Source organism: Arachis ipaensis, chromosome B10, assembly GCF_059453495.1.
Source record: "Arachis ipaensis isolate K30076 ecotype BB chromosome B10, ASM5945349v1, whole genome shotgun sequence".
Classification (NCBI taxonomy): Eukaryota; Viridiplantae; Streptophyta; class Magnoliopsida; order Fabales; family Fabaceae; genus Arachis; species Arachis ipaensis.
The window spans coordinates 78,799,037-78,824,013 of record NC_142435.1 but is presented as its reverse complement, the minus strand read 5'-3'; the positions used below and the strand labels follow the sequence as shown (position 1 = coordinate 78,824,013).

The 24,977-nt window shown below is 27.9% G+C and overlaps 4 protein-coding genes across 4 annotated transcripts; all 4 read left to right on the top strand.

The window, feature by feature from the left end:
- The first annotated feature begins 1,651 nt into the window (after positions 1 to 1,651).
- LOC110267760 (uncharacterized) lies at positions 1,652 to 3,656 on the top strand. The gene is made up of 9 exons (XM_021113559.2): positions 1,652 to 1,703; positions 1,803 to 1,930; positions 2,019 to 2,103; positions 2,207 to 2,339; positions 2,449 to 2,606; positions 2,801 to 2,924; positions 3,028 to 3,210; positions 3,313 to 3,378; positions 3,492 to 3,656. Exons 2-9 carry the CDS (start codon positions 1,906 to 1,908, stop codon positions 3,639 to 3,641), a joined length of 924 nt encoding a protein of 307 aa, XP_020969218.1. The 5' UTR covers positions 1,652 to 1,703; positions 1,803 to 1,905; the 3' UTR covers positions 3,642 to 3,656.
- A 4,973-nt stretch (positions 3,657 to 8,629) lies between these two features.
- Positions 8,630 to 9,271, top strand: LOC148580541 (uncharacterized). Its single transcript, XM_088492262.1, has 3 exons — positions 8,630 to 8,888; positions 9,002 to 9,098; positions 9,190 to 9,271. Exons 1-3 carry the CDS (start codon positions 8,630 to 8,632, stop codon positions 9,269 to 9,271), a joined length of 438 nt encoding a protein of 145 aa, XP_088348388.1.
- Positions 9,272 to 10,117: 846 nt separating this feature from the next.
- Positions 10,118 to 11,186, top strand: LOC107620728 (replication protein A 70 kDa DNA-binding subunit D-like). Its single transcript, XM_088501353.1, has 4 exons — positions 10,118 to 10,179; positions 10,269 to 10,383; positions 10,463 to 10,617; positions 11,006 to 11,186. Exons 1-4 carry the CDS (start codon positions 10,118 to 10,120, stop codon positions 11,184 to 11,186), a joined length of 513 nt encoding a protein of 170 aa, XP_088357479.1.
- Positions 11,187 to 15,692: 4,506 nt separating this feature from the next.
- LOC148580540 (uncharacterized) lies at positions 15,693 to 19,810 on the top strand. Its single transcript, XM_088492261.1, has 5 exons — positions 15,693 to 15,874; positions 15,964 to 16,071; positions 16,699 to 16,892; positions 16,975 to 17,865; positions 18,621 to 19,810. The coding sequence occupies exons 1-5, from the start codon at positions 15,693 to 15,695 to the stop codon at positions 19,808 to 19,810; spliced, it is 2,565 nt and encodes an 854-aa protein (XP_088348387.1).
- Positions 19,811 to 24,977: the final 5,167 nt, after the last annotated feature.

The following is a 24,977-nucleotide window of genomic DNA, read 5'->3' as shown; positions in this document are numbered from 1 at the left end:
TGTGTCTTATTTTTATTTAAATTCTGTATTAAAAAATTTCATTAAGAAAATATAATTTTTTTAGGCAAAATAATTTTTCAATCTGATTTTATTACATAATATATCTATATTTTAATGTATGTCATTTGAATTGGCTTATGCGTCATTTTTTGTTATGGGTATAGGTATAGAACTAAAAAAAATGTATTATTTATTGGCTTTGTATTTATTGATCTGATTGTTTATATTTATCAATCTGATTGTTTATATTTATTACATAATTGTTATTGGCTTAATTTGTTTTCTATTATTATGCATTTTATTTTAACACATCTAAATACAGATTTCATATATATAGCAACTAAATAATTAGTACCCTTAAAGGTATCGTTGATAAGGAGTACTAACCTATTTGTTAGATTAATCTATAATGCATGTGTTGTTTAATTTTTTGAGGTCTAATTTTTTAATCTTATATATTATTTTACACCATTTGCTATCTTTTTTATTATAAGCATATAGTGGCCAGATATGGATTCAATTGATGGTTGTTGCTATTCCTCTCAAGTCTCAAGTATTATAGATTCATATAATTTTCGTGAAATTTATTTTAGTAAAATTTGCTTCTCTTTTTATCTTCTAACCAAATATACACTCCAAGAGCTTATAGGGTCTAACCCATGAGAAATTAGTTATTACCCATGAAAAAGAGTTAGGTTTATTTTGGGCTTTTGCCGTGAATGTTAGCTTTGTATCCTTTGAATTGATTGAAAATTTTTACATAATATAATATAATATATTATGACGGAGCATGTCTTATTTTTAAAATTTGTTTCATTAAGAAATTATATTAAGGAAGAATTTTTTTATTATTCCCTTCCTATAACAATTATTCTCTTGCTATAATTTTATATTAAGAAATAATATAATTTCTAACTCAATTAAATATTGTTTCATTTAAATTTTGTTTAATAAAAAAATTTATTTAATTTTCTGTATTATCCTTATAATGTCCTATAACAATTAAATAGTACTTTAAAAATTAATGTGTCCTATTTTTATTTAAATTCTGTATTAAAAAATTTCATTGGGGAAATATAATTTTTTTTAGGCAAAATAATTTATCAATCTAATTTTATTACATAATATGACTATATTCAATATATGTCATTTAAATTGGCTGATGCGTTATTTTTGTTATAGGTATAGGACTAAAAAAATTGTATTATTTATTGACTTTGTATTTATTAATCTGATTGTTTATATTTATCAATCTGATTGTTTATATTTATTACATAATTGTTATTGGCTTTGATTTCTATTATTATGCGTTTTATTTTAACACATCAAAATACAGATTTCATATATATAGCAACTAAAGAATTAATACCCTTAATGATATCATTGGTAAGGAGTACTAACCTATTTATTTTTTGTTTTTTCACGAACTTCGATTTCTAGGCCCTAACTATTTATTAACAGTCTTTTATATTTTTATTTTTAAGAAAATTAAAAAAATCTGATTTCAACATGGATGAAACTTTGGAAAAAAAATGTGTCATTTTTGGAGAAATATCTGAGCAGATAGAGTTTTGTTAATGGAAATATTGGTGCCTTTATTTTGTAGATGTGATAGGTCAGCTTGCCTCAAAGGGTAACTTGGTCGAATTCACCCGGGACGGGAAGCCGTCAAGTTATATCACCATAGAACTTGATGATCTTGAGTAATACTTAATATCTTTTTGATAGTGGCTTTTGTTTTAAAATCTTATTTTGGAATTTTGTGCCTATCTTTACTCTACAATAATTGCTATTTCTTATAGGGGTGGACAGAAATTAAGGGTAACGTTGTGGCAGTCTTTTGCTTTTCATTTGCTCAAATATCTGGAGGAACACCCGTGTCTTACCTATGTGGTTATTCTCCAAATGGGCAAGATGAAATTTTATAGTGGTTTGTTTATTTTACTGCTATTTGAATGCATGTTTTGTGTCATCATATGCTTCTGGTATTTTCTTTAATTTGTTATGTCTTTTTGTAGGGGTCATGGGTGTTTCCAACACAAACTACAATTCAAAACTGTTTATCAATGTTGAGTTTTCAGCTGCCAGGAATTTCTTTACGAGGTAAAGTGTATAGATCAGTAGTGTGGTCAGCATAATATTTATACAAGGCTTTTGATTATTTAACTATTAGCAAATTTCATAAATTCTGATTTAAAAATGCAAGGGTGAACAAATTGGATCCTGTTGACAGACAAGGCATAATGCCGCTGGTCTATGATCAACCTATTTCAGTTGAGGAAGATTTTTTGCGTCTGTCAGTCTACAAAACAATTGCCGAGATAAAGGAGCATAATCAGGTAAATTTCTTTCTTTATTACTCTTCCTTTTTTTTATTATATTAGTTCTAATGTTTGTTAGATCATAATCTCAATTGTTGTGTTGTACCATTGCATCCATCAATTTTAGGATACTGTATTTGTTACAGCCGGAACGATTAAAGAAGTTGACACCGAGTTTGGTTGGTGGTACAAAGGATGTAAGAAGTGTCGTCGTGGCTTAAGGGAACTTGAGAAAAGATATTTCTGTCCCAATTGCATTAGAGACTACGGGTTCTATGATCCAAGGTATGACTCACGATACTTCTTTAACATAAGGATTATTTTAAACTATTCTACTGTGTGGGATGGAGACTCTTGGATAAGCCATTAAAAAATTATTTGCATCCAATTCAATAATAATATAGTATAGACACTCTGACTATTGGTATAATTTATGTAGTGTGTTGTTCGTGGATTGTATATTTTCTGGTGAATAATAGGTACGACATCCACATAAGGGTGATAGACCACACCGATGCTGCCTCTTTTGTTTTGTTCGATGGAGAAGCTGCAAAGTTTCTTGGAGTTTCTGCTAATGACCTTAGGCAGTCTTGTGTGACTAAGGTTTAATGTCATATTCATTTTTTTGTGTTAATTGATTTGTACTATACCTTAATTTTTATTATTTATGAGAGCATGAATGAACTTTTTTCCGCTAAATTTGAAGGGTGTTGAGAAAAATTCCTGTCCCGAAGAGATTAATAAGCTTAGGGATATTAAGTTCATCTTCAAAGTACAACTCAAGATGAGGAATCTGAACTCTTATGAACCATATGTGATTCATGTGCTGAGAATGACTAATGAGAATTCTCTGGTCTCTGCTTTCCTGGATAAATACAATCCTGACCTTGTAACTCCCTTTGGCTAATAACTTTCTATTTTGTTTTAGTATTGCAAAAACATATCAACCAGATTTTGATGATGTCTTTTTATTGAATCAATTATTTTGTAGGGCCTTTTGTCCCATGAAAATTCTGAACTATTGAGTTTGTCTACTGGTCCATACGACACTTCTAAGGTTTGTGTCAAATGATTTCCAATTTAAATTGTTACAATAATGTTCTTAGTTTTTACATAGTAAATAAAATATTATTATTCTTATATTTTTTGGTACATGATGGCGTATCCCAGGCTTGTGAGAGTGAGCTAACTCCATCACCTGCAGTTGATGAGAAACATAATTCTAAGATTCTCGGAGCTAAGAAACATATTGAAGAAGTTGGAGAGGAGTCAGTTTCATCCAAATCCAAGAAAGGAAAGTGGGTTGTGATGGAGGACTAAATCATCACGCCTTTACACAGTTCGATTTATAATATATGAGAATAATTTATTTAAACTATTACTTGAATGAAGTATGGTTGTTTGAGAGTGATTAGGATCTACCATATATGAGTAGTTTATTTTTCAAAATTTGTGTTAACATTAATTTATCTCTTAGAACTTGATACAAGAGTTGTTTTGTATATTTGTTTATTTAATCCAAGATTTGAGTGTGTTTTCTTTTAATAAATACTTATTATTAGTAGTAGTATTTGAGTACTTATATAAAAAAATGAAAGTCCGTTGAAGAAATAAATGTAATATTAGTGTTGGTGATAATATGTTGGCAATTGCAATGAGAGTTGAGTGAGATTCAACTATGAACAGCATACTCGGTTTCAGAATGTATTGAACCTTTCATTGGAAATCCCTCTCTCACATGGATATGATTACCACTTTGAGAACTTGGGAATAAATCATGCATTATTGAAATCTTTTGCTCATTCAGCATCATTGTTATTATTATTATCGTATAATTCTTTAGTTTTAAAATAAGTACAGCTTTTATTCCCTTCATTTAAAATGAATATTTTAATTTTTTAATAAATCTAAAAGTTAAAATTAAAGCAACAATTATTTTAGAATAGATGGAATATATTCAATGATCAGAAATAAGAACTTTTTTTAATCAATCTCTTTGTTTACCAAAATATATGTAGAAAATTTAATCAATCATCAGGTAGTCTCTTTATAAATTAGAATAAATAAAAAAAATAAAGTAGAACAAAGAGGGAGTAACACGTTACTGCTGGTCTCCCTCCTCTCTAATGTTACTTTTATAAATTAGAATAAATAAAGAAAACAAAAGAAAACAAAAAGAGTTAGACAAGTTACTCCCTCCTCTCTTTTCTTACTTTTATAAATTAGAATAAATAAAGAAAACAAAAGAAAACAAAAAAAGTTAGACACGTTACTGTTTGCTGGTCTCCCTCCTCTCTTTTGTTACTTTCATTCATTCCTTCATTCAAAGAAAAACAAAAAGGGAAAACCCTAGCTAGCCTCCACCGCCACTGAATGGAGTGACCGGTTGCTGCCGTCCGTGGCTGTCCGAGGAGTCTGTCTTTGTACTGTCGGTGTTTTCCAAGTCAAATCCCCTGTTCGATGTCTTCTTCCTCACTCAGCGCCCATCCTCAGTCGGATTCTTCCTGCTCGCGGTGGTCTTGTCGCCGTCGTCTCGGCGTCATTGTCTCGAAGGTCAGTGGCTTTGGTGTGCACCTATTCTTCGGTTGTTGAAATCGTTGAACGATTATTTGATTTTTGGGTTCTGGCTCTGTTGTCCTGCTGCTGCTTTGTGTTTTTGTAAAATTTGTAGATGATTATTTGATTATTCATCTCAACTTGTGTGTTTTGTGTTTTGTGTTTCAGATTACACAGAAAAAACCAATTACTTGAAATACTTGCACACAAACATGCCCAGTCCTAACAACAGCTTCCCAATGGATTTTTCATTGGGTCCTATTCCTATTCACAGAACCTTGGTTGTAATCATGGTAAGTCTCTAAACTAATTCATTAATATATGTAATTTAAAATCCTAATCCCAAATTACATGCGACCTATATATAATTAATTTTATCATACAGTTGATCATATTTTTAATACGTCTTTTCATGTAATTTTTTTTATTTTGTCTAAATCTTATATATATTTTTTTATTTGTCTTATGTTGCAATATTTTTTTGGAGTCAATAAAAATCAATGCCTCAATTTTTAAATTATAGAAAATATGATACTATGTTATAAAATTAATTTTTCTAATAATTTAAGCTCATAAAAAAGGCATATGATTAGGATAAAACTCTCTTAAATTTGCTACGTATGATGCCTGGTTTAGAAAACAGCAATGAAATTATAGATTTTTCTGGTACATATTAAGAGTATTATTATACACGTATATATATATATATATATTTTTAATTACAGGAAGACATGGATTCAGCTCTTATTTTCATATCTTTTTTTACTAGGTATATTTTGAATTGATAGTATTTATGATATAGAATAAGAGTTGTATTTTTAATTCAAATCTTTTTTCATTTTTTAAATTATCAAGATAGATTTTTTCTTCTTTTGGATTATGAAAAAAAATATGATTTTGGATGCAGTCTAATTTTAAAATGATTTACCTAAAAAATATACCTCTTCTTAGTTGCTATAAAAGCCTAGGAAGTATGGTCTTATACTGTTACCATACATACTTGCTACAATTTATGTTTGCTCTTATTTTTTTCTCTAGAGAAAAAATGGATAGACAATATGATTTGTTAGAGATGATTGCACCGCCAAAAGAGAACTGGAAGATTCATGTCAGAGTAATCAGACTCTGGTCTTTACCAAAATTCAAAGACTCCAAATCCAATAGCTCCATTGAAATGGTGTTGATGGATGAGCAAGTACTTCTAATTTATTCATCCACACAATTATTTCTCTGTTTTTATACACGTAGTCCCATATTTGTATGATCCTCACTCTCATAATTATTACAATTTCAATCTCAACAGTTTTATGCTTTTCTTGAGACCATCGGTTAATCTTTTTTGGAAATAGAAAAAGATTGTATGTAATTTAATGTAATGATAAATTGGTATATTTTTTTCTGATATGAGTTTTTTTTTAACTTTAAATAACAAATTAGACCATCAAATTTGAATAATAATAAAATTTGTAGACAAATCTAATTAAAAATTACATTTCATAATGCACAAATTGAAAGGTTCAATTTGTGTTAAGATAACTTTTTTTTTATCTTAAAACAAATTAGATGATTCAAACTACACATGTAAAATTTTTTTAATACCAAAATATAAATCTAAGAGTAAGATTTGTATTAAAAAAAATTTGACCCTGAAATTTGTATGTTTAAAAAAAAAATTAAAAGTCATAAATTCGATCCTCAAATTAAATTTGTGGTCTCACATACAAAGAAACACACCAAATTTTAACATTGTTGTTAAACATCACTGAAAGGGTAACACTAAAATTAAAAGATGTACTTTAGTCCTCTAAAAATTTGAAACACCAAATCAATTTACAAACTTTTATTTTACTACACAAGTCAACGTGAAGATTGTAGTTATATAAAGAGATGAATATGAAAATTTAAAATTTTTTAAAAGCTGTTATGTTTTTTATTAAATAATGACAGAGATTAATTTGTCTAACTATTATCAAAATTTGACATTAAAATTGATATGTTTAATAACATAAAAATTTAAAACTAATTTAATAATTAAAATTTATTAAAAATTAAATTCTTTGATTAAAAATATTTTAGAGACATATTTAGGAATTAATCTATATTTATCACTCTCTTTTGAGTTTGACCATTCGAGATTTTAAAAGGTTTAAGAATACGTTGATGGAGAGGGACAAAATATGTATATATACAACAATAACAAAAACAATATAAAAGTTAAGGCGAAAAAAAGATTATACACAAAAAAAATTGGAAAAGAATGTTAGTATAAGGTTTTTTCAATTTTTATTTTCTATGAAGTTAAGTGTTTAATTAGTATGCAGTTATCATGTAAAACATTTTTAGTTTGTACGTTCAAATAGTTTGTACTATTATTTAGGTTAAATTCTACAATATTTTAGTATTTTTTATTAGCTATTTTTTTTAAATATTTTAACTTACACTATAAGTCAAATAGATATTAATATTCACACACATCATCTAAAAAAGAAAATATTTTAATTTATATGCAAATATATAATTAGTTCTAAGAATTTTTAATGTTCAATTATCTAATTTATCTTTATTCGTATTTTTCTTTTTATTGTCTTATAAAATCTAAAAGATTATATGTTACTCCCTGATTCTAAATAAATGAATATTTTACAGTTTTATTTGACTGAGAATAAGTATTTACTTAAAAAATTTGGATAGTTTTAATTAACTTTTTATTAGAAATCCAACTAAATGAAAAAAAAATTTGAAAGGGTAGTTAGTTATAAGTATAAAATGAATTAATAACAAATTAGCCAAAACACTTTTTAATAATCTTTTTTGATAAGAAAGAAATATTGAAAAGTTTGCAGAAATGTTTAAAAAATTTAGCGGGTAGAATTTTAGCGGATCAATCATTTAGTATTAGTACTATTGAATAGGTTAGGAGATCAATCTAAAATCAGCCAAAAATTTCAAAGTCTAAGAATTGGAAAAATTTTTTTTTCTTTTTTTAAAGGAAATAAATATGTTAAAAAACGAGAAAAAAGGGTCATGATTATTTACGAATTACATAATTAATTTACGAAAATTGATAAAGAATTAGTGGGTGAGTATGCCGAATTTGTGCTGGCACGCATATGTATAGAAAAGAACAAAATATATGTGAAAAATATAAAACTAACTCTTCCTTTAAAAAAAATGTACACCAGGAAAAAAAATTAAAAAGTTTGACTGTCGGACATGGGGAATTATAAGGGAAAAGAGAAACAAGGGCTCCAAGGAGTGAGGGGTATTCGGCCAGTAAAGAGGGGGATTTGGGGGATTCTTAACCAAATTCTCATAAATAGTTATATAAAATTATAAATTTTGTTATACATGATTGAGAGAAAAATATATAAAGGCATTACTAACGCATATTCATGATTGTCATTAATCTTGACCCTCTTCTACATAACACTTAATGTTCATGCATGATTGTCATCGCACATTTTTCCTTTCTAATATCTATGGTTAAAAAATAATAATAAAAAACAATTAAAGTATTAAATATTTGAATTCATTATATGTATATTCTTCCTTTTGGGTGAATATAAATCCGTTATTAATGCTTGATACTTAATATTTTAGATTTAAATCATATTTTTAATTTATTCGATTATAACTATTGAACGAAATATTTTTTATAAATTTTGTTTGTTTATTTAGTTGGACCTTATTTGTAGGGTGTGTAGAAAGTGAATAATTAAATTTTTTGCTTTGTGAAAAAATAGGAAACAACTATGCATGCTTCTGTAGGTGAGGATCTGATATCTGTGTTTCAATCATTGATATCAGAGGGAACTGTGTATATTTTTACATACTTTGGAGTTAGCAACGACTGTCGGTTGTATCGCACAACATCGCATCAATTTCGGTTGTTTTTTCAAGATAGAACTACTGTCTTACCCTCTTTTTGTGATGCAATACCATTATATGGTATTAAGTTGGTCCCTTTTAGGGAAATTATGGGATACTCTTCTCATCATCCTTTTTTGGTTGGTAAGTGTATAATTTATGGCATGTACACAAGTTAATTTTTGTTTTGTAATTATGATAAAATATCACTAAAACGTGTGATTTGTGTACATTTTTCTATTTGATATTTATTTAAGACGTTGGTGGAGTTATGACCGGTGTAGAGGGTGAGAGAAAATATGTGAACGATGTCAAACTTATTAACATGATGGTCATTCATATTGAGAATGACGGGTGCGTTTTTTCCAACAACCCTTACTCACCACTTAATATGTTTATATAATTAATTTTTTTATTTTCTAAATAATTCGTATTTTCTCTACAGTTTAAAGCTTAATATTGTTGTTCTTGGAGAGATGGTGGACCGGATCAAGGGTTTTCTGACATCGGGCGATCAACAACTCTAATAGTTATTTTTCAATTTGCAAGAGTAAAAAATACTGAAAGTATGAGAATTTGATTACTATCAAATGATTATATCTTATTGTAACTCTTTCTACTAATTATTGAGATGCGAAAGGAGTTAACACTCTCTTTCAGTGATAAAAAATTAATAGTTTGTGTGTAAATTGCTGAAATGAGATAAAAGACTAATAGTGATAAGAATTTTATGTTAACACTCTCTTTCAAGTAATCGATTCGATCGCAACTTCGAATATGGAATTCAAAGGTATCAAATAGAAAATGATACTATGAATCATAGAACTATAATGAAATTACGCCTCTCGTGCTCAGGAAGGTCAGAACAGAAAATCCTTCAAGTCCCAAAGCGGATACGCATTCAGCCCCACCAGCAGCCCGCGTTTTTGACCCGAAAGGAAGGAATTGAAAATGAAACAAGTAATAAGATTCTTTTAAATATTGTTGGAAATTCTCTTTTTTGTTTTTAATTTTTAAAATTTAATTGGTTGAAGTGATATAAACTATTAGTATATAAAATTGAATAAACGAGGTATCATCAGTTTTTTATTTCTTTTTTTTATTGTAAATCAACATATAATTTTAAACTATATTTTAGTTATTATATAATACTTTTTCTTATTTTATAGTTGCATTAAATATTTTTTTATATGTCATTGCTGAAATAAAAAATTTTAATAATTAATTAGGTTCGTAGTAGATTATAGTTGTTTTTTTAAATCTAAGGATACTTTTGGTTACTTTCCATTCGATAATTCTTCTGTCATGTATAATTGTACAACTCATTTAAGCAATGATTGTTATATATCGGTACCAATATTGTGCAAAACATTATGTATGGTACTAGACTCTTGATAAATCCGGATATTCCCGAGGCTTTGATGCTTCGAAAAAGGTATTGTACCAATATTGTGAATTATTTATGGTTGTACATATTGACTGTATATTTGTGGCGTTGTGATTGATAAGTAGCGTGTACTATAGAGAGATCTCGCAGTACCTATCTGTGATTTCTGGCAAACCGGCATATCTTGATGAAGATGAGGTTTTATATTCCACTAGGAGGAAGACAATAAAGGAGTTACGTGCGGTTGCGGATGTGAGTGCTTTATAGAAAACTACTTTTTTTTCGTTTGGTTCATTATTTTTTTTTTTACTTTCACACTATTCCTATGTAGGTTGGATTCTATGTTGTTCGGGCCACTGTTCTTGATGTTGAACCCGTTTCAAGTTGGTGGTATAAATCATGTCTTTGCAGCGTGAAGGCAGAAGCTAATGCGGATGAATACTTCTGCGACGGCTGTAATAGGGACGTGAATAATGTGGTTGACAGGTATGACTCTAATTAAACTTATTTGTGCAATCTTTTCATAAAAAAGCAATATAGTTAACTAATTGATTATGTTGATTTTTAAATGATTTAGCAATATCTGGCTTAATACCAATAATTATTAAAAACAAAAGCTGCTTTGGCTGATGGAAATATGGTCTAGCCACAAAAAAAAATGGCAAACAAAGATAGAGTGCACAGAAAAAATTCATATACCTACAACAATTTTATACCAAAGTCTCTTTTGCTAGGTTAAAATCTAGAAAACTGATAAATCTAAAAATAATTGTGTTTGAGCATCTAAATTATATTGAATATAATTTTTATGATTTTGTTGTAACTAAAGGCTGATAGGCCATGTGTTAATTGATGTTTTTGAATAAGAAAACAGGTATAAGTTGAATTTGTTGGTTTTTGATGGTACTGCTACAACGAATTTCGTTGTGTTCGATAAGGAGGTCGTAGCTCTATTCGGACGAACCTGTACTGAGATGGTGAAAGAGTTGAATGTATGTGAAACCAAATTCGTTGATCACATTATGATTGTCAATAAGAGATGTTTATTTATTTAACACGATAAAAATATAAAATTTTTGGTGTAGAAAAAAGGGGAAGCAAGCAAAGATCCTATTGGTTTTAATGAGTTTTTCCTTGATAAGGAGTTTCTATTCAAGGTCGAAGTAGAAACTACTGGATGGTGCGATTCTTATGATGTATCGGTGATACGTTCTGATTCCGAGGTGGAGGGACAATCAAGGCCCGGTAAAATCTGATGTACCCCCTGCTGGTCCTGTTAACCCTGTTTAGGTATGATTTTTTTCTTTATTTTTTGTTGATTTTAGACTATGTATATTAAGGCTTACTTTGCCAAATATGAGGTGTTATTTATTTATTTTTTCATTGTTTTTCTATATAGTCTCGAGGTAAAGATGGATGTTCTGTTTGTGATGAGTCACCTGATCCAATCGTGAAAAATCTGTCTGTTATTAAAAAAATCTGTTATCAGGGTATTCATTTGGTCTTCACTTATATGACCTCTTTCGTATGTCAGATTTTATTTTTTGGTTAAAATCTTAATTATACTTTTTTGTTTTGTTTTGTTTGAAGCACCTGTTGGATGAGTTTAACATGTCTGGTGCTTCTTCCATTAAAAAATAGCTGCTGTGAAACATGAAATTTTTCATGTAATGGAGATAAAGGAGCATGTTTTGAAGGTTTGGTGGAGTCTTAGCTATAGCTATTGTTTATTGAGAGAATAGATACAATTCAATTTTTAAAGTATTTTGAATTTTAAATTGAACAATTATTGTTTTATTTTATTTAATTATTTATGTTTTTTTGGACATGCTAATGACACTAGAAGTACTTTCTTCTTATTAGCGTATTAAACATATATATAAATATATTATTTTATACGTTATTTATTTTTTATTAAAATTGATGGAAGGCTTTAGAATACAGCTTTTTTTGACTAATGCAATACGAATGAGAGTAATTACTATTATTTTTTATTATTAAATGAAAGTAATTACTGAATGAGAGTGATGGTTAGGGTGTTGGTGTCGAATGGTGCTGTGACTCACTAAAGTAGGTTATATTATATTTATGACTCCGTAAATAGAAACTTTTAATTTCATTCAAAAAAGAAAACTATTGATTTAAAATAAAATAATATCTTTGATTCTTTCTAACAAATTATAACATATACACATTAAAATTTTAGCCCAGCCCAAAATATAATAGTTCTATATAAGAACTCTATAATTACACATAATCTATCATATTCAATATTTGATTATTAGATATTTTTTGAAGGTGTTACTGTTACACATTGCATCACATCTTTATGTAAGTTTTATCTATTTTTTTTCATTTCAAATAAATTTTTTAAGTGTTGATTAGTCTTCTATTGATTAGTATTTTCATTTTATTTTATTGAACTTCTTTACAGTTTTATTTTTTTTTACTGTTCACATGTTATAAACTTATTAGCTTAGTAATTGAAGATAAATAATATTTGTATAATTATTAAATATTTGAGAAAAATAAGACTATTATACACTCTCTAAAAGTGTTGTTACTACACAATACACTATATTTTATGTAAGTTTTATATGTTTTATGTAAGTTTCATTTTCTTTTATCAAATATGTTAAAGTTTGTTAATTTGGATACTAATTTTTATTATTCACTTAATGTAATTATCCAAAAAAATTACTTTATTATTTATAAAATAAATTTAAAAATTACATATCACAGAAAACATGCAATACTACCTTTTAAAATTATATTATTATTATTATTATTATTATTATTATTATTATTATTATTGAAACATACCACAGAGTTGTATTTAATTTTTAATATTTAAATTTTAAATGACTAAAACTATTTTGTGTTGAATATTTTGTCTTTAACTAATTTTTTTTTGTTATACGTTGATTAAAAAAATGTGATTTATTAATCACTTCTAAATTCAAATTAAAAAATTGTCGTGCAGGAGTGTATATTTTCAATTAATTATTTAATAGTATATAATATAAAAATTAGTTTGCTTAAGATAGCTATATTTAAATTCATTTGGCTTATATATATATATATACCCCTTTTAATTAGATTATTAATTTGTGAATTAAAAGTCACTGTTAATATATTTTTACATATTTAAAAATTAAATTTTTTATTTTTTAAGTAAAAATTGATACCTCATAAATTAATCAATAAATAATCAGTATTGTAAGTTAATGGATATTTAAAATTTAACTTCAAGATAAGTATTAAAATTTAAAAATTTGTATTCATAGCTCATTGTTGCGGGAGAATTACATTGTAAATAAGTGAGTTAACAACGATAATGTATCCCACTCCAATCACATAATCCAAGGTTGCAAGGTTAAGACGAAAGATAATTTTGGCAAGAAAACGAAAAAGACTTGATGATAATGAGTTTGCTTTCTTTTGTGCTTCTGGTAAGTGTTCTTCTAAAACTTTTTTAATTTCTATTTTTTATGGGAAATACAGTTTAAACTATCATCATGGAAGAGAATATTAGCGAATTAGTTTATACTATACATAATTTTTTAAATCTTTTAGTTTAGTGATTTAAAAAACTATAAATAACTATTCATCTTTATAATTTTTTTAAAATTCATATTTAATAAGCTATAAATTACATAAAAACTATGCAATCTTCAAATCTTCATGTACTATTTAGGTTAATTAATTATTTAATATTATTTAAGATATACTCTATCATAATTTAAAATAATATACTATTTAATCTAAATTAATACATAAAACTCTATACTAATTGAGAAAATATAAAATTTGATGCTTTTGTGTAGATCTATTTAACTCAATTTAAATAAATTAAAATTTTAAAATTATATATATTTAAATTTAGAGTTTTATTTATTATTTAAATTGAATTGTATTTATTTTTAAGTCATGACTGGGTATATTTTAAATAATTTGATATAGATACTCATTGATTTAGTTTAATAATTTAAAAAATAATTCAATAAAACTAAACCAATACAAAAAAATTTAAATCTAAGAAAGTATACTACTAAAATTATATAAAATCAAATACGAGATTAGTTAATTGAATAATTATTATTTATGTTTCATTTATTTTTCTTGACTTAACAGTGTCGAAGAACAACAATAATACAAATTTTGACGTATATAAAAATGTGCATCATATTACTACAAGTCAAAGAACATTGTTTTGAGAAATTGGTACCTCATCTAATATTCTCAATTTACAATTCAGTGAGGATAAATGTGACATTTTTCTCACTGTAATTGACTCATATTTATCTAAATTTAATTTATATCGGTTTAATGACGAAAATTTTATATATATTTCTCATTACTCATTCATAGGGAAGCAACTATCTATATATGGTGTACACTGTGCCTCGCATGGAATTTTTGGACAGGAAAATACTCCTCATAATTATGTAAGACCTTCTACATCAGAGTTAATAACTAAATCTTTAACTCTACAGATGGATCCCTCATTGACAAAACTCCACTGTCCATGTTAACAAATAGTACGTATAATTAATAAAAGCCAAATGATTCATACACCAATATTTAGCAAACAGTATACTTCATCAGAGACCATTTATATAACATAGATTTATTACAATTCTAGCATACTCCAGTGTAGAAGGACCTGCCAATAATATAACTAAAGTCGTTCCGCAAAATCAGCTTTCATCACACTCCAGTTCCCACAGATCGTGCCTAACAGAAAGGTAATTTAGAAAAGATGATCATCATTATTATATTTTTTTCCTATAGTTTCTATGGTTTAATTGAATAAAATTGAACTTTTTTGTAAAGAAGTTCTACTATAATTGGGATGCAAAAAGGACAATCTTTCTCTGTTGTTGCTTCGGTGGCTATTAATTTGGCACAACTTTATGAAGATATAAATTTATCGACTGTTAAGACGCACCCACCAAGCGCTGACACACACAGTGGCCAACATGTTGACCCTTTTGTTGATGATGAAGATAATTTCTCATTATATCAAGAATTTAAATTTGTAGTTTGCATGAGATATGATTTATTAGTAATACATCAAAATGATTATGTTTGCATTTTTTATAATTTTTTTTACTGTAATTTTGAATGGTTATGATGATTCAATGTTGGATGTGGATATGAAAGATAATTTTATACCATCCTCTGAAACCTTAGACAATATGTAAAATTTTTATCTGTATGTTTATTTACATCTTTGTGTACATCATGGACTAAATTGTATCGGTATGACAACTGAGTAGCTAAAGAGAGTTCATTCGGCAGGTGTCTGGGATATAGGAAATCCTATTTATCAATGTCAACACTGTAAAGCATGGATGTGGTCTTGAGAAAGGCTTGCTAAATTCAAACAGTCGCCCCAACCAAAGTTTTCATTATGTTGTATGGAAGGAAAGATCGAGCTTCCTCTACTTTCTGTGCCTCCTGATGAGCTCATTCAGCTTCATATTGGAGGAAATCAAAGAAGTATTCATTTCCTAAAAAATATAAGGACATTTAATTCAATGTTTTGTTTTACATCAATGGCTGGAAAAATTGACCGTGGGGTGAACAATGGGACTGCTCTTCCAATTTTTAAGCTTGGGGGTCAAAACTACTATAACATTGGTAGCTTACTTCCTCCTGATAGTTTGCGACCAACATTTGCCCAGCTATATATCTATGACACAGAAAATGAGATTGATAATCGAATAGGCACACTTCGGTAATTTTCATGCAACCAGTCAAATTTTATAGTTATTTCTTATCTGTGAGAGAAAATAACATAAATTTTATTGTTTTTTTTTTTCGCAGTTCCAATGAAGCTATAAATGAGCGGGATAGGAAAATTGTGGCAATATTAAGAAACATGCTAGATAAATATAATAGTTTGGCAAAGAGTTTTCGATATGCAAGAGATAGGTACCAAACAGGAAAATTGCACAAACATAAAGCTTAAGTTGATTAGTAAAAGGACTACAGATGACAGGACATACAACTTGCCATCTGCATCTGAAGTGGCTGCATTGATTGTTGGCGATGTCGAACAACTTAGCAAAGATAGGGATATTATTATAGAGAGTCAATCTAGAAAGCTCCAGCGGATTGATATTTTTCATCCATCTTATTTAGCCTTGCAATATCCATTGTTGTTTCTGTATGGGGAGGATGGATTTCATTTGGGTATTGCAACATCAGATTCTATCTCCGCTAGACCTACAAAGATAAACAAAACAATCACTTTGCGATAATTTTTTGTTTTTTGACTACAGAAAAAGACGGGTGAATCTCCGTTAATTCTGAGATCAAAGAGATTATTCCAACAGTTTCTGGTAGATGCCTACACAATGGTGGAATCAGAGAGGTTAAACTTCTTTAGGTATAAACAACCATAGTTGAGGGTTGATAAATATAAATGTCTACATGAAAGTTTATAAACGGGGATGTAGATGCTGCAAGGCTTGGCAAAAGAATCATTCTTCCCAGTACTTTTACCGGTGGACCTAGGTATATGATGAATAATTGTAAAGATGTATTTTCAATTTGCAGATATGTAGGATATCCTAGCTATTTTATCACCATGATCTGTAACCCTGAATGGGATGAGATAAAAAGAGAAGTGACTTCCATTGGATTAAAGGCAGAAGACCGTCCTGATATATTGTGTCGAGTTTTCAAGATCAAGCTTGATGGTTTGATCAATGACCTCAAAGAGGGAAAAATCTTTGGCAAAATTTTGGGATGTAAGTCTATGTTTATGCAACGCTTTATTAAAATCTTATGTTGTTTGTAATGCTTTGCTCATTTGTCTTTTTCAATTTTCAGACGTTTGCACTGTAGAGTTTCAAAAGAGAGGGCTTCCGCATGCACATATCCTTTTATTCATGAGTAACGAGTTCAAACCACAAACACCAGATGACATAGACAAACATATAACAGCTGAGATTCCTGATGAAAATGAAAGGCCAAATCTACATGGAGCTGTTCAAAATTACATGGTACATGGTCTATGTGGTCCGTACAACAAGAATTCACCTTGCATGAAGAATGGATCCTGTTCAAAGTTCTATCCTAAAGAGTTTAAACAGCGAACACTCATTGATGAGGCCAGATTTTCCAAATATAGGCGTACTGATAACGGTCGAACAGTGAAGAAAAGGGAATGTGTACTAGACAATAAGTTCATTGTTCCGTATAATCCAGAATTGTTGCTCAAGTTCGGGTGCCACATAAATGTGGAATACACATGCCAAACAAGTTCTATTAAGTATCTGTTTAAGTATGTACACAAGGGTAATGACCGCGTAACAGCTACTCTATATAATGCTGGTGATCCGTCAGAAGCCACACAAGTTGTTGACGAAATTAGGAATTACTACGATTGTAGGTACATTTCGGCATGTGAGGCAGTCTGGCGTCTATTTGGATACGAAATCCAAGAGAAAGAACCATTTGTGATTAGACTTCCATTCCATTTGGAGGATGAGCAACATGTGGTCTATGGTGAAGCTTCTAATGTGAATGATATCGTCGAAAGAGCAATATCTCATAAGTCCATGTTTTTGGGATGGATGGCGACGAACATGTCATATCCCTATGCTCGAAGTCTGACTTATGCTGAGTTTCCAACCAAGTTTGTTTGGAAGGATGATTCTTCAAAATGGTTTCCTCGAAAGAAAGGATTCGCAATTGGAAGGTTGACTCATGTACCTGCAGGTAATGATGAGTTTATATTCAATTTTGATCTTACTTATTTAATCATGTAAATTTAAAATCTTAACAGCCTATACCCCACGTCCATTTTATTCGATTTATCTACACTAGAAAATAAATGTTCAACTAACTTTCAACAGTTATAATCTGTAGATTATACAATTTTTTATTTTTTTATATTTTTTAGAAAAATTATTCTTATGCGGATGTGAAGCTACATAATAATTAAAATAGAGTAGCTTAATCCATTTACCAACTTAAAAGTGGGATTTTAACCAAGTTTTTTGCAGCAAATACCGAAGAATATTACCAATAACTTCTCTTGAATACTCAAAGAGGATGTGTGAGTTTTCGAGATATAAGAATAGTAGGAGGAACAATTTATGCTACATATAGAGATGCATGCTTCGCCCTTGGACTCTTGCAAGATGACAAAGAATTCAGGATCATATGTTAGGAGGTTATTTGTCATTCTATTAACATCCAACAATATCTCAAGACCAGAACATGTCTGGGATAGATGTTGGCATGAACTCTCAGATGATATTTTGTATCGACAGAGAGCCGTGATGAACATGAGCGGTGAGTTTCTATTAATTACAATGATAAAAGTTCTTCCTTATTGATCATTTTTAGTTTGATTGAATTTTTACAGTATCGTATAATATGCAGAGTTAACAATGTCAGATGATGAGATTAAGCAGTTGTGCTTAATGGATATAGACAAGATCTTATATTCCTATGTAAAACCTTGAAAGACTATCCTCCTATGCCTTTAGCAACTGAAGTTGATAATTCTTTGTTAACCGAAAGGGTTATAAGGGAAGAGCTAAACTTTAACAGGGATGATTTAAAGAAAAATACCTCAGACATGTTAGCCATCGCAACACTTGAGCAGAGATATGCATTCGATAAAATTGTTACAGCTGTGTATTGTGATGAAGGGGGTTTTTTCTTTGTGTATGGTCATGGAGGTACTGGAAAAACATTTCTCTGGAACCTTATGTCTGCTGAGATTCGCTTAAGGGGTGATATAGTGTTAAACGTTGCTTCGAGTGGTATTGCGTCTTTACTTCTTACCAATGGAAGAATGGCACACTCAAGATTCAAAATACCGTTGAATATAACTGAGGATTCTGTATGTAACATCAAACTTGGTTCTTCTCAAGCAATGTTGCTGTTGAAAGCCAAACTTATAATTTGGGATGAGGCTCCAATGGTTAGTAGGTACTGCTATGAAGCACTTGATAAATGCTTGGGTGATATCATGAGGTGTTCTCCAACATATAGAAAAGATTTGCTTTTTGGAGGAAAAGTGGTTGTACTAGGTGGAGACTTTAGAAAAATTCTTCCTGTCATTCCACGAGGATCGAGACAAGATATCGTTCATTCAACTGTGAATTCGTCTTACCTTTGGAAGTTTTGTCAGGTGCTCAAACTAACAAAAAACATGAGACTCTCTGTAGGGACGACTGCTTCAGATCAAGATGAGACAGAGCAATTTGGTGAGTGGTTATTGAAAGTTGGTGATGGTCTAATAGGTGACAATATGGATGGTGAATCTGAGATATGTCTTCCAGGAGATATTGTTATTCCTTCTTCGGACCATGCATTTGACGAGTTAGTTTATTTTTCTTATCCAAATATTTTGGAAAACATGTCCTCAAAGGATTTTTTCAAAGCAAGAACTGTAATGGCTCCCACACTAGACATCGTTGAAGAGGTCAACAACCATCTGATGGCTATCATTCCTGGAGGGGAAAAATTATATCTTAGTTCGGATTCCATTTGTATGGATGAAGGGAATATGGAGAGTCAACTAGATCTCTATGGTCCTGAATTACTGAATAGCATAAATTGCTCTGGTTTGCCTCCACATAAATTAATACTCAAGGTTGGTGTTCCGGTGATGTTACTGAGGAATATTGACCAATCCAGTGGTCTTTGAAATGGTACAAGGCTACAAGTTAGGAAGCTTGGAAATCATGTCATAGAATGTGAAGTCTTAACGGGTAACAATGTTGGTCATATTGCTTTGATTCCAAGAATGAATATGGTACCAACAAATGAAACCGTCCCAATTATATTCCAACGAAGACAGTTTTTCATAATAGTATCGTTTGCCATGACAATTAATAAGTCTCAAGGACAAACTTTATCTCATGTTAGATTGTACTTGCCCAGACCAGTTTTTACACATGGTCAACTATATGTGGCACTTTCAAGAGTTAAGAGTAAGAGAGGTTTAAAAATTTTACTTATGAATCACGTAGAAATGTCTACAAATTCAACCATCAATGTTGTTTATAGAGAAGTCTTTAAAAAAATAGTATTCTAATGTAAATATTTTAATTTTATTTTAAATTCTATATCAGTGTATAATTATTTTACTTTAAAAAATATAAAATAATTATTACTCCCTTTTTTATGTTAAAGTTTGATTTTGATAATAAATTTATAAATTTTTTAAAATAATAATTATTTTGTATTTTTGTTTTAAATATCGAAACATTTTTTTTTATAAATTTTCCATGCTCATTTCCATGCTGAGCATGGGTTTATACACTAGTAGATTCAAAAATTCATTATCAGACTTCGAGTTTAGTTTACAAAATCGGTCCAATAGCTTGTGATGTGCTACAATTTGCTAATCTTCAGCACTAGAGAATAGGAATGTTTGCTTCAAAGATGACAATTTAAAACCAAATTAAAGTGTTATGACATAATTAGCTCATTGGGATTCTAAAAAGTTGATTAATTATTTCTTGTTGGCATTATGGATAATAAGAACAAAATCACCCGTGCTTGAATGAATAAAGCAAATATTATTATGTCTTCATGTTAATTGTGTAAACTATACGCTTTAAATAGCAAGGTGCATGCATATATATGCACCTTTTTATTCTTAATCTAAGAATCAAATTAAACTTTGGAAGTGCTTTATAATTTTTTACAGAAAAATTTTAAAGAGGACCAAATGAACGAATATAAAATAAAAAAATGTTACATTTAACTTAAAATCTTAATACATCAAATTAATATATTTTTCATTTTAACCAACATAAGACAGAAAAGGATAGCGAAGGGATAAAAAGGGTAAATGTGCAATCATATCATCAGCGACAAGGACAAGCATTTAGAATTTTTCTTCGTCATTTTCTCTTTGCTTATTTCTTTTCATGTTTTGTCAGCATGCTTGCATCTCTTTAATTCCAACCGTATAGTCTTCTTGAAATTTGAATGATCCCATCGTCTAAAATCTTGTCTAAAATCTTATGCTTTGTTTGGTACGAGGGTTTTGATTAAAAAATAAAAAAAAAAAAACCAAAAAAGAAAGAGAAATTAAGTGACAATTCTCTTTGTTTGATTGATTTATTAACAGACCAAAACGGGGATTTGACCACCAATCCATTGCAAACACATACATCATACATGTAAGAAGTGATTTGATTGGATCGTAAATTGGACCTGTTTTACCAGGCACCATAGAATTCACCCGATATATATTAGTACTATTTTAATCCTTTTATAAGAATATCGACTGTTAGAAATGACTTGATCTAATTAAATCCCTAACTTTTATTTATTAATATTGGATTGATTTAGGGTCGCTTTACGTAAATAATTTAATTAATTTTTTTTAAAAAAATAAATATAAAAATTTATATTAACAATTTATAAATAAATTATTTTATATTTAATTTTTTAATTTTAAAAATATTTATTTTAAAAAATAATAATAAAATTTTTATTATAAGAGAATTTTTTTTTTAATTTTCATAAGTACTTAAAAAGTTTTTTAGTTATGAAGTACAAACACTTCGTTGAGTTGCCGTGTTTACGTATCGGACCCATTTTGAATATGACACTTATAGACACTCGTTCGAGCCTATCGTGTCTTGATAAAAAATAAAAAATTCTTCTCCGAACATGTTTAGATACATTTAATTAAATACCATCATTTATCGGTGTGTCCAACCTTATTTTTAACATGTATTATTGAAATAAATTTAGAAATAGCATATATTATTATTCATTAAAACATATAAATATTTTAAATACTTTATATAATTAAAATAAGACATTAAAAATAATTAAAAAAATTAATTTATCTTTTAATATCAATAAAATATTAAAATATCATTATAATTTATTTAAAAAAATACTTTATATTATATATATATATATACACGTGTTCACGTGTCTTATAAGATTTTAAAATTCGTGTGTTTGCGTGTCTCGTGTCGTGTCATGTTTTGTATCCGTATCAATATCAAAGCATCATAGCTTTTTAGAAAGTTACAAGTAGGTTTCGAAAATTGCATTAAATATTAATGCTATCACTTTTTATAAGTTAAAAATAAAAAAAATATTTATAGACTTATCCAAATTAGCCTTTAGTGATAGATAAATTAAGAGTAATGCTAGGTAGCCAAAATATTATAGACAATAAATAAAAATGCATTATCAATAACATTTACATTTAAAAAAAGTGTAAATCACTCTCCAACTTAATTGACACAATTAATTTTTTTTCTATAACTATCTTCTCTCATTTAATTACACTAAAAGTCAATTCTAAATTTAATATAAATTAAATCTCAAAAAATGCCCTTTCATTATTATTACATTCATAATTTTATTTTTTTTTCAAATAAAAATTTTTAATTTTGATATTTTAAATCCTAAGAAAATCTCAAATCACCTTCATACATTTTATAAAAAATAAAAATATCTTATATTTGATTAATCTCTATTTATTAAAAACTTCAAAATTATTAGTTTTTAACATACAAAATAAAATAATAAATAATAAATTAACACCAATTCATTAATTATAGATATTATGTATTTAAAATTATAGATATTATATATATAAAATTAAATTTTGGATGTTAAATTAAAAAATTTTTAACAACTTCTACTATACAACTCATATTTTATATATAGACTATTAGAAAATAAAAATAGAAAACAAAATATAAAAAAAATTAAGAAATAAATTTTTAAAAGTAATTATTAACTCATTATATTAAAATTAATAAATAAACATACATATGAATATTAAATAAAAAATATTATAATAATTAAAATTATGATTCATTAGTGCACATATGAGATAATAATTTAAAAATACAATAAGACACATAGTTTGAAATTTGGTAATATTAGTTGTAAAATTTTATTAATTATAGACATCATATGTTTGAAATTATGAATGTTATGAGTATAAAATTATAGATGTTATTAATATAAAAATATGGATGATATGTGTAAGAACTTATAGATGTTATGAGTAAAGTTGTCAATTGAATAAATTAATTTAATATTTAATTTTTTTTAAATTTAATTATGATAAAATTTAAAAATATTTGTGTTAAAAAATTAGAATAAATTATTATTTCTCTTTGAAAAATATGAAACAAATATTACGTAAATGAGACAATAAATTAGTGATTAAAAAAATTAAAATTAATGACAATTAAAATTTAGATTACTCCAAACTTTACAATATTAAGTAGATGCAGTAAAAATAATAAGAAAAAAATAAATTAGTGGTTACAAAGAAAAATCAATTAACATTAATGACATTTATTGTATATTATTATGATTAGTCTTTAATACAATAGCATATATAAAAATTAAATTATAAAAAGTCTTATTAATATATGATATGTTACATCATAATAATTAAAGATATAGTGTAATAAGTTGAGTGATAAAAAAGTAAAATAAAAAATTAACATGTAAATAAGTTATATGACTAAATTAAAAAATTTTTGGTTAATTATGACTAAATTATTTTGATTTCTAAACTTTTTTCATAAATTAATTCCTTAAGCTATCATCTCAATTTAATTAAGTTTATGGAAATTAGAAAAACTTATACTAAGAGATAAGGAGATAAGCTTTAAAGTGGTCCCTAAAGTTGCACTCGAGCTTTATAGTAATTCTTGAACTTCATAGTTACTCATATTCGTCCCTGAAGTTGCACTCCGGGACTCAAATTCGTCCTTCCGGCACATTCCATCTACCTGGCACTACCGGAAAGTTGATCTGGACTCTTTCGTGACACGCTGGCCAGGTAACGGCTAGCTGACGTGGATTAGTAAACTTTATGGTGCAATTTGATCCCTAAATCAAAATTAAAAATTTTAATCCCCAAATTTAATTATTATTCTCTTCTCTATAGTACTAACCCCTCTCTTTTCTTTTCTTTTCTTCTCTTCTCCATATGGATGTGAAAGAGACTACAAATTACAACTTCATTAAAAGCACACATATGTTTTGTTAATTAAAAGTCACATACTATGTCTTTGTATTTAACATTTTATGCACTCATTTAACTCTAGTTTAATTAAAATATTTTACAAAATTCAATTTTATATTTTTATATGATTTTACAAAAATCTATCTCTTGTATTTACGGATTTAAAAAGTTACATCGTTATTATTATATACTACATTACATTTTCTTTCGAATCCTGTTCCAAAATAACCATGCATCATCCTAATTTAACTGTCATTCATATAGTATTAATATAAGGAAAAAGTTTGGTAACAAAAAATTTTCAGCTATAATTAGCCAAAACTTTCTATAATTTACTTCATTTATATAACTAAATAACAGTTTTATTTTTTATCTCACTCTCCTATCAATTCACTTGTCATATTCTTATCAATCCCATTTATTAATGACATTAATTATAATATCATATTCCTTATTATTAGGCATTCTTGTAATCAATACTTAATATTTTTTTTATGATTTAATTTTTATATTTAAAAATACAATAAAAACTAATAATAATTATAAATAACGGTAATGATCATTTGTATTAAATGATTTAATTGTAATTAATTTTTTATTTTTGTTAAGTCATTTATCATCATTCAATGGAGATACAAAACTTGAAAGCTACCCTAATATGGTTTTGTTTCCATTAATTCAATTATTTTCATTCAAAATTCACAACTCTATTACCATTACAAGCACAATTAGAAATTTAGAATAGGCCAAGAAATTTTACAAGAAGTCATTTTTATCATTGCAAATAGTATGGCAATTAAATTCGACATCGGTACTTATGGTAGAAGGTGCTGACGAAGAATTT

Bases quoted from the DNA above. Each gene is read 5' to 3' on its own strand.
- LOC110267760 (XM_021113559.2), top strand. From the start codon at position 1,906: ATGGGCAAGATGAAATTTTATAGTG. The intron at 1,931-2,018 runs GTTTGTTTATTT...GTCTTTTTGTAG, and splicing joins CAAGATGAAATTTTATAGTG to GGGTCATGGGTGTTTCCAAC. The intron at 2,925-3,027 runs GTTTAATGTCAT...CTAAATTTGAAG, and splicing joins GGCAGTCTTGTGTGACTAAG to GGTGTTGAGAAAAATTCCTG.
- LOC148580541 (XM_088492262.1), top strand. From the start codon at position 8,630: ATGCATGCTTCTGTAGGTGAGGATCTGATATCTGTGTTTCAATCATTG. The intron at 8,889-9,001 runs GTAAGTGTATAA...TATTTATTTAAG, and splicing joins TCATCATCCTTTTTTGGTTG to ACGTTGGTGGAGTTATGACC. The intron at 9,099-9,189 runs GTGCGTTTTTTC...TTTTCTCTACAG, and splicing joins ATTCATATTGAGAATGACGG to TTTAAAGCTTAATATTGTTG.
- LOC107620728 (XM_088501353.1), top strand. From the start codon at position 10,118: ATGTATGGTACTAGACTCTTGATAAATCCGGATATTCCCGAGGCTTTG. The intron at 10,384-10,462 runs GTGAGTGCTTTA...ATTCCTATGTAG, and splicing joins AGTTACGTGCGGTTGCGGAT to GTTGGATTCTATGTTGTTCG. The intron at 10,618-11,005 runs GTATGACTCTAA...ATAAGAAAACAG, and splicing joins GTGAATAATGTGGTTGACAG to GTATAAGTTGAATTTGTTGG.
- LOC148580540 (XM_088492261.1), top strand. From the start codon at position 15,693: ATGGCTGGAAAAATTGACCGTGGGGTGAACAATGGGACTGCTCTTCCA. The intron at 16,072-16,698 runs GTACCAAACAGG...TTCAATTTGCAG, and splicing joins TTTCGATATGCAAGAGATAG to ATATGTAGGATATCCTAGCT. The intron at 17,866-18,620 runs GTAATGATGAGT...AAACCTTGAAAG, and splicing joins GTTGACTCATGTACCTGCAG to ACTATCCTCCTATGCCTTTA.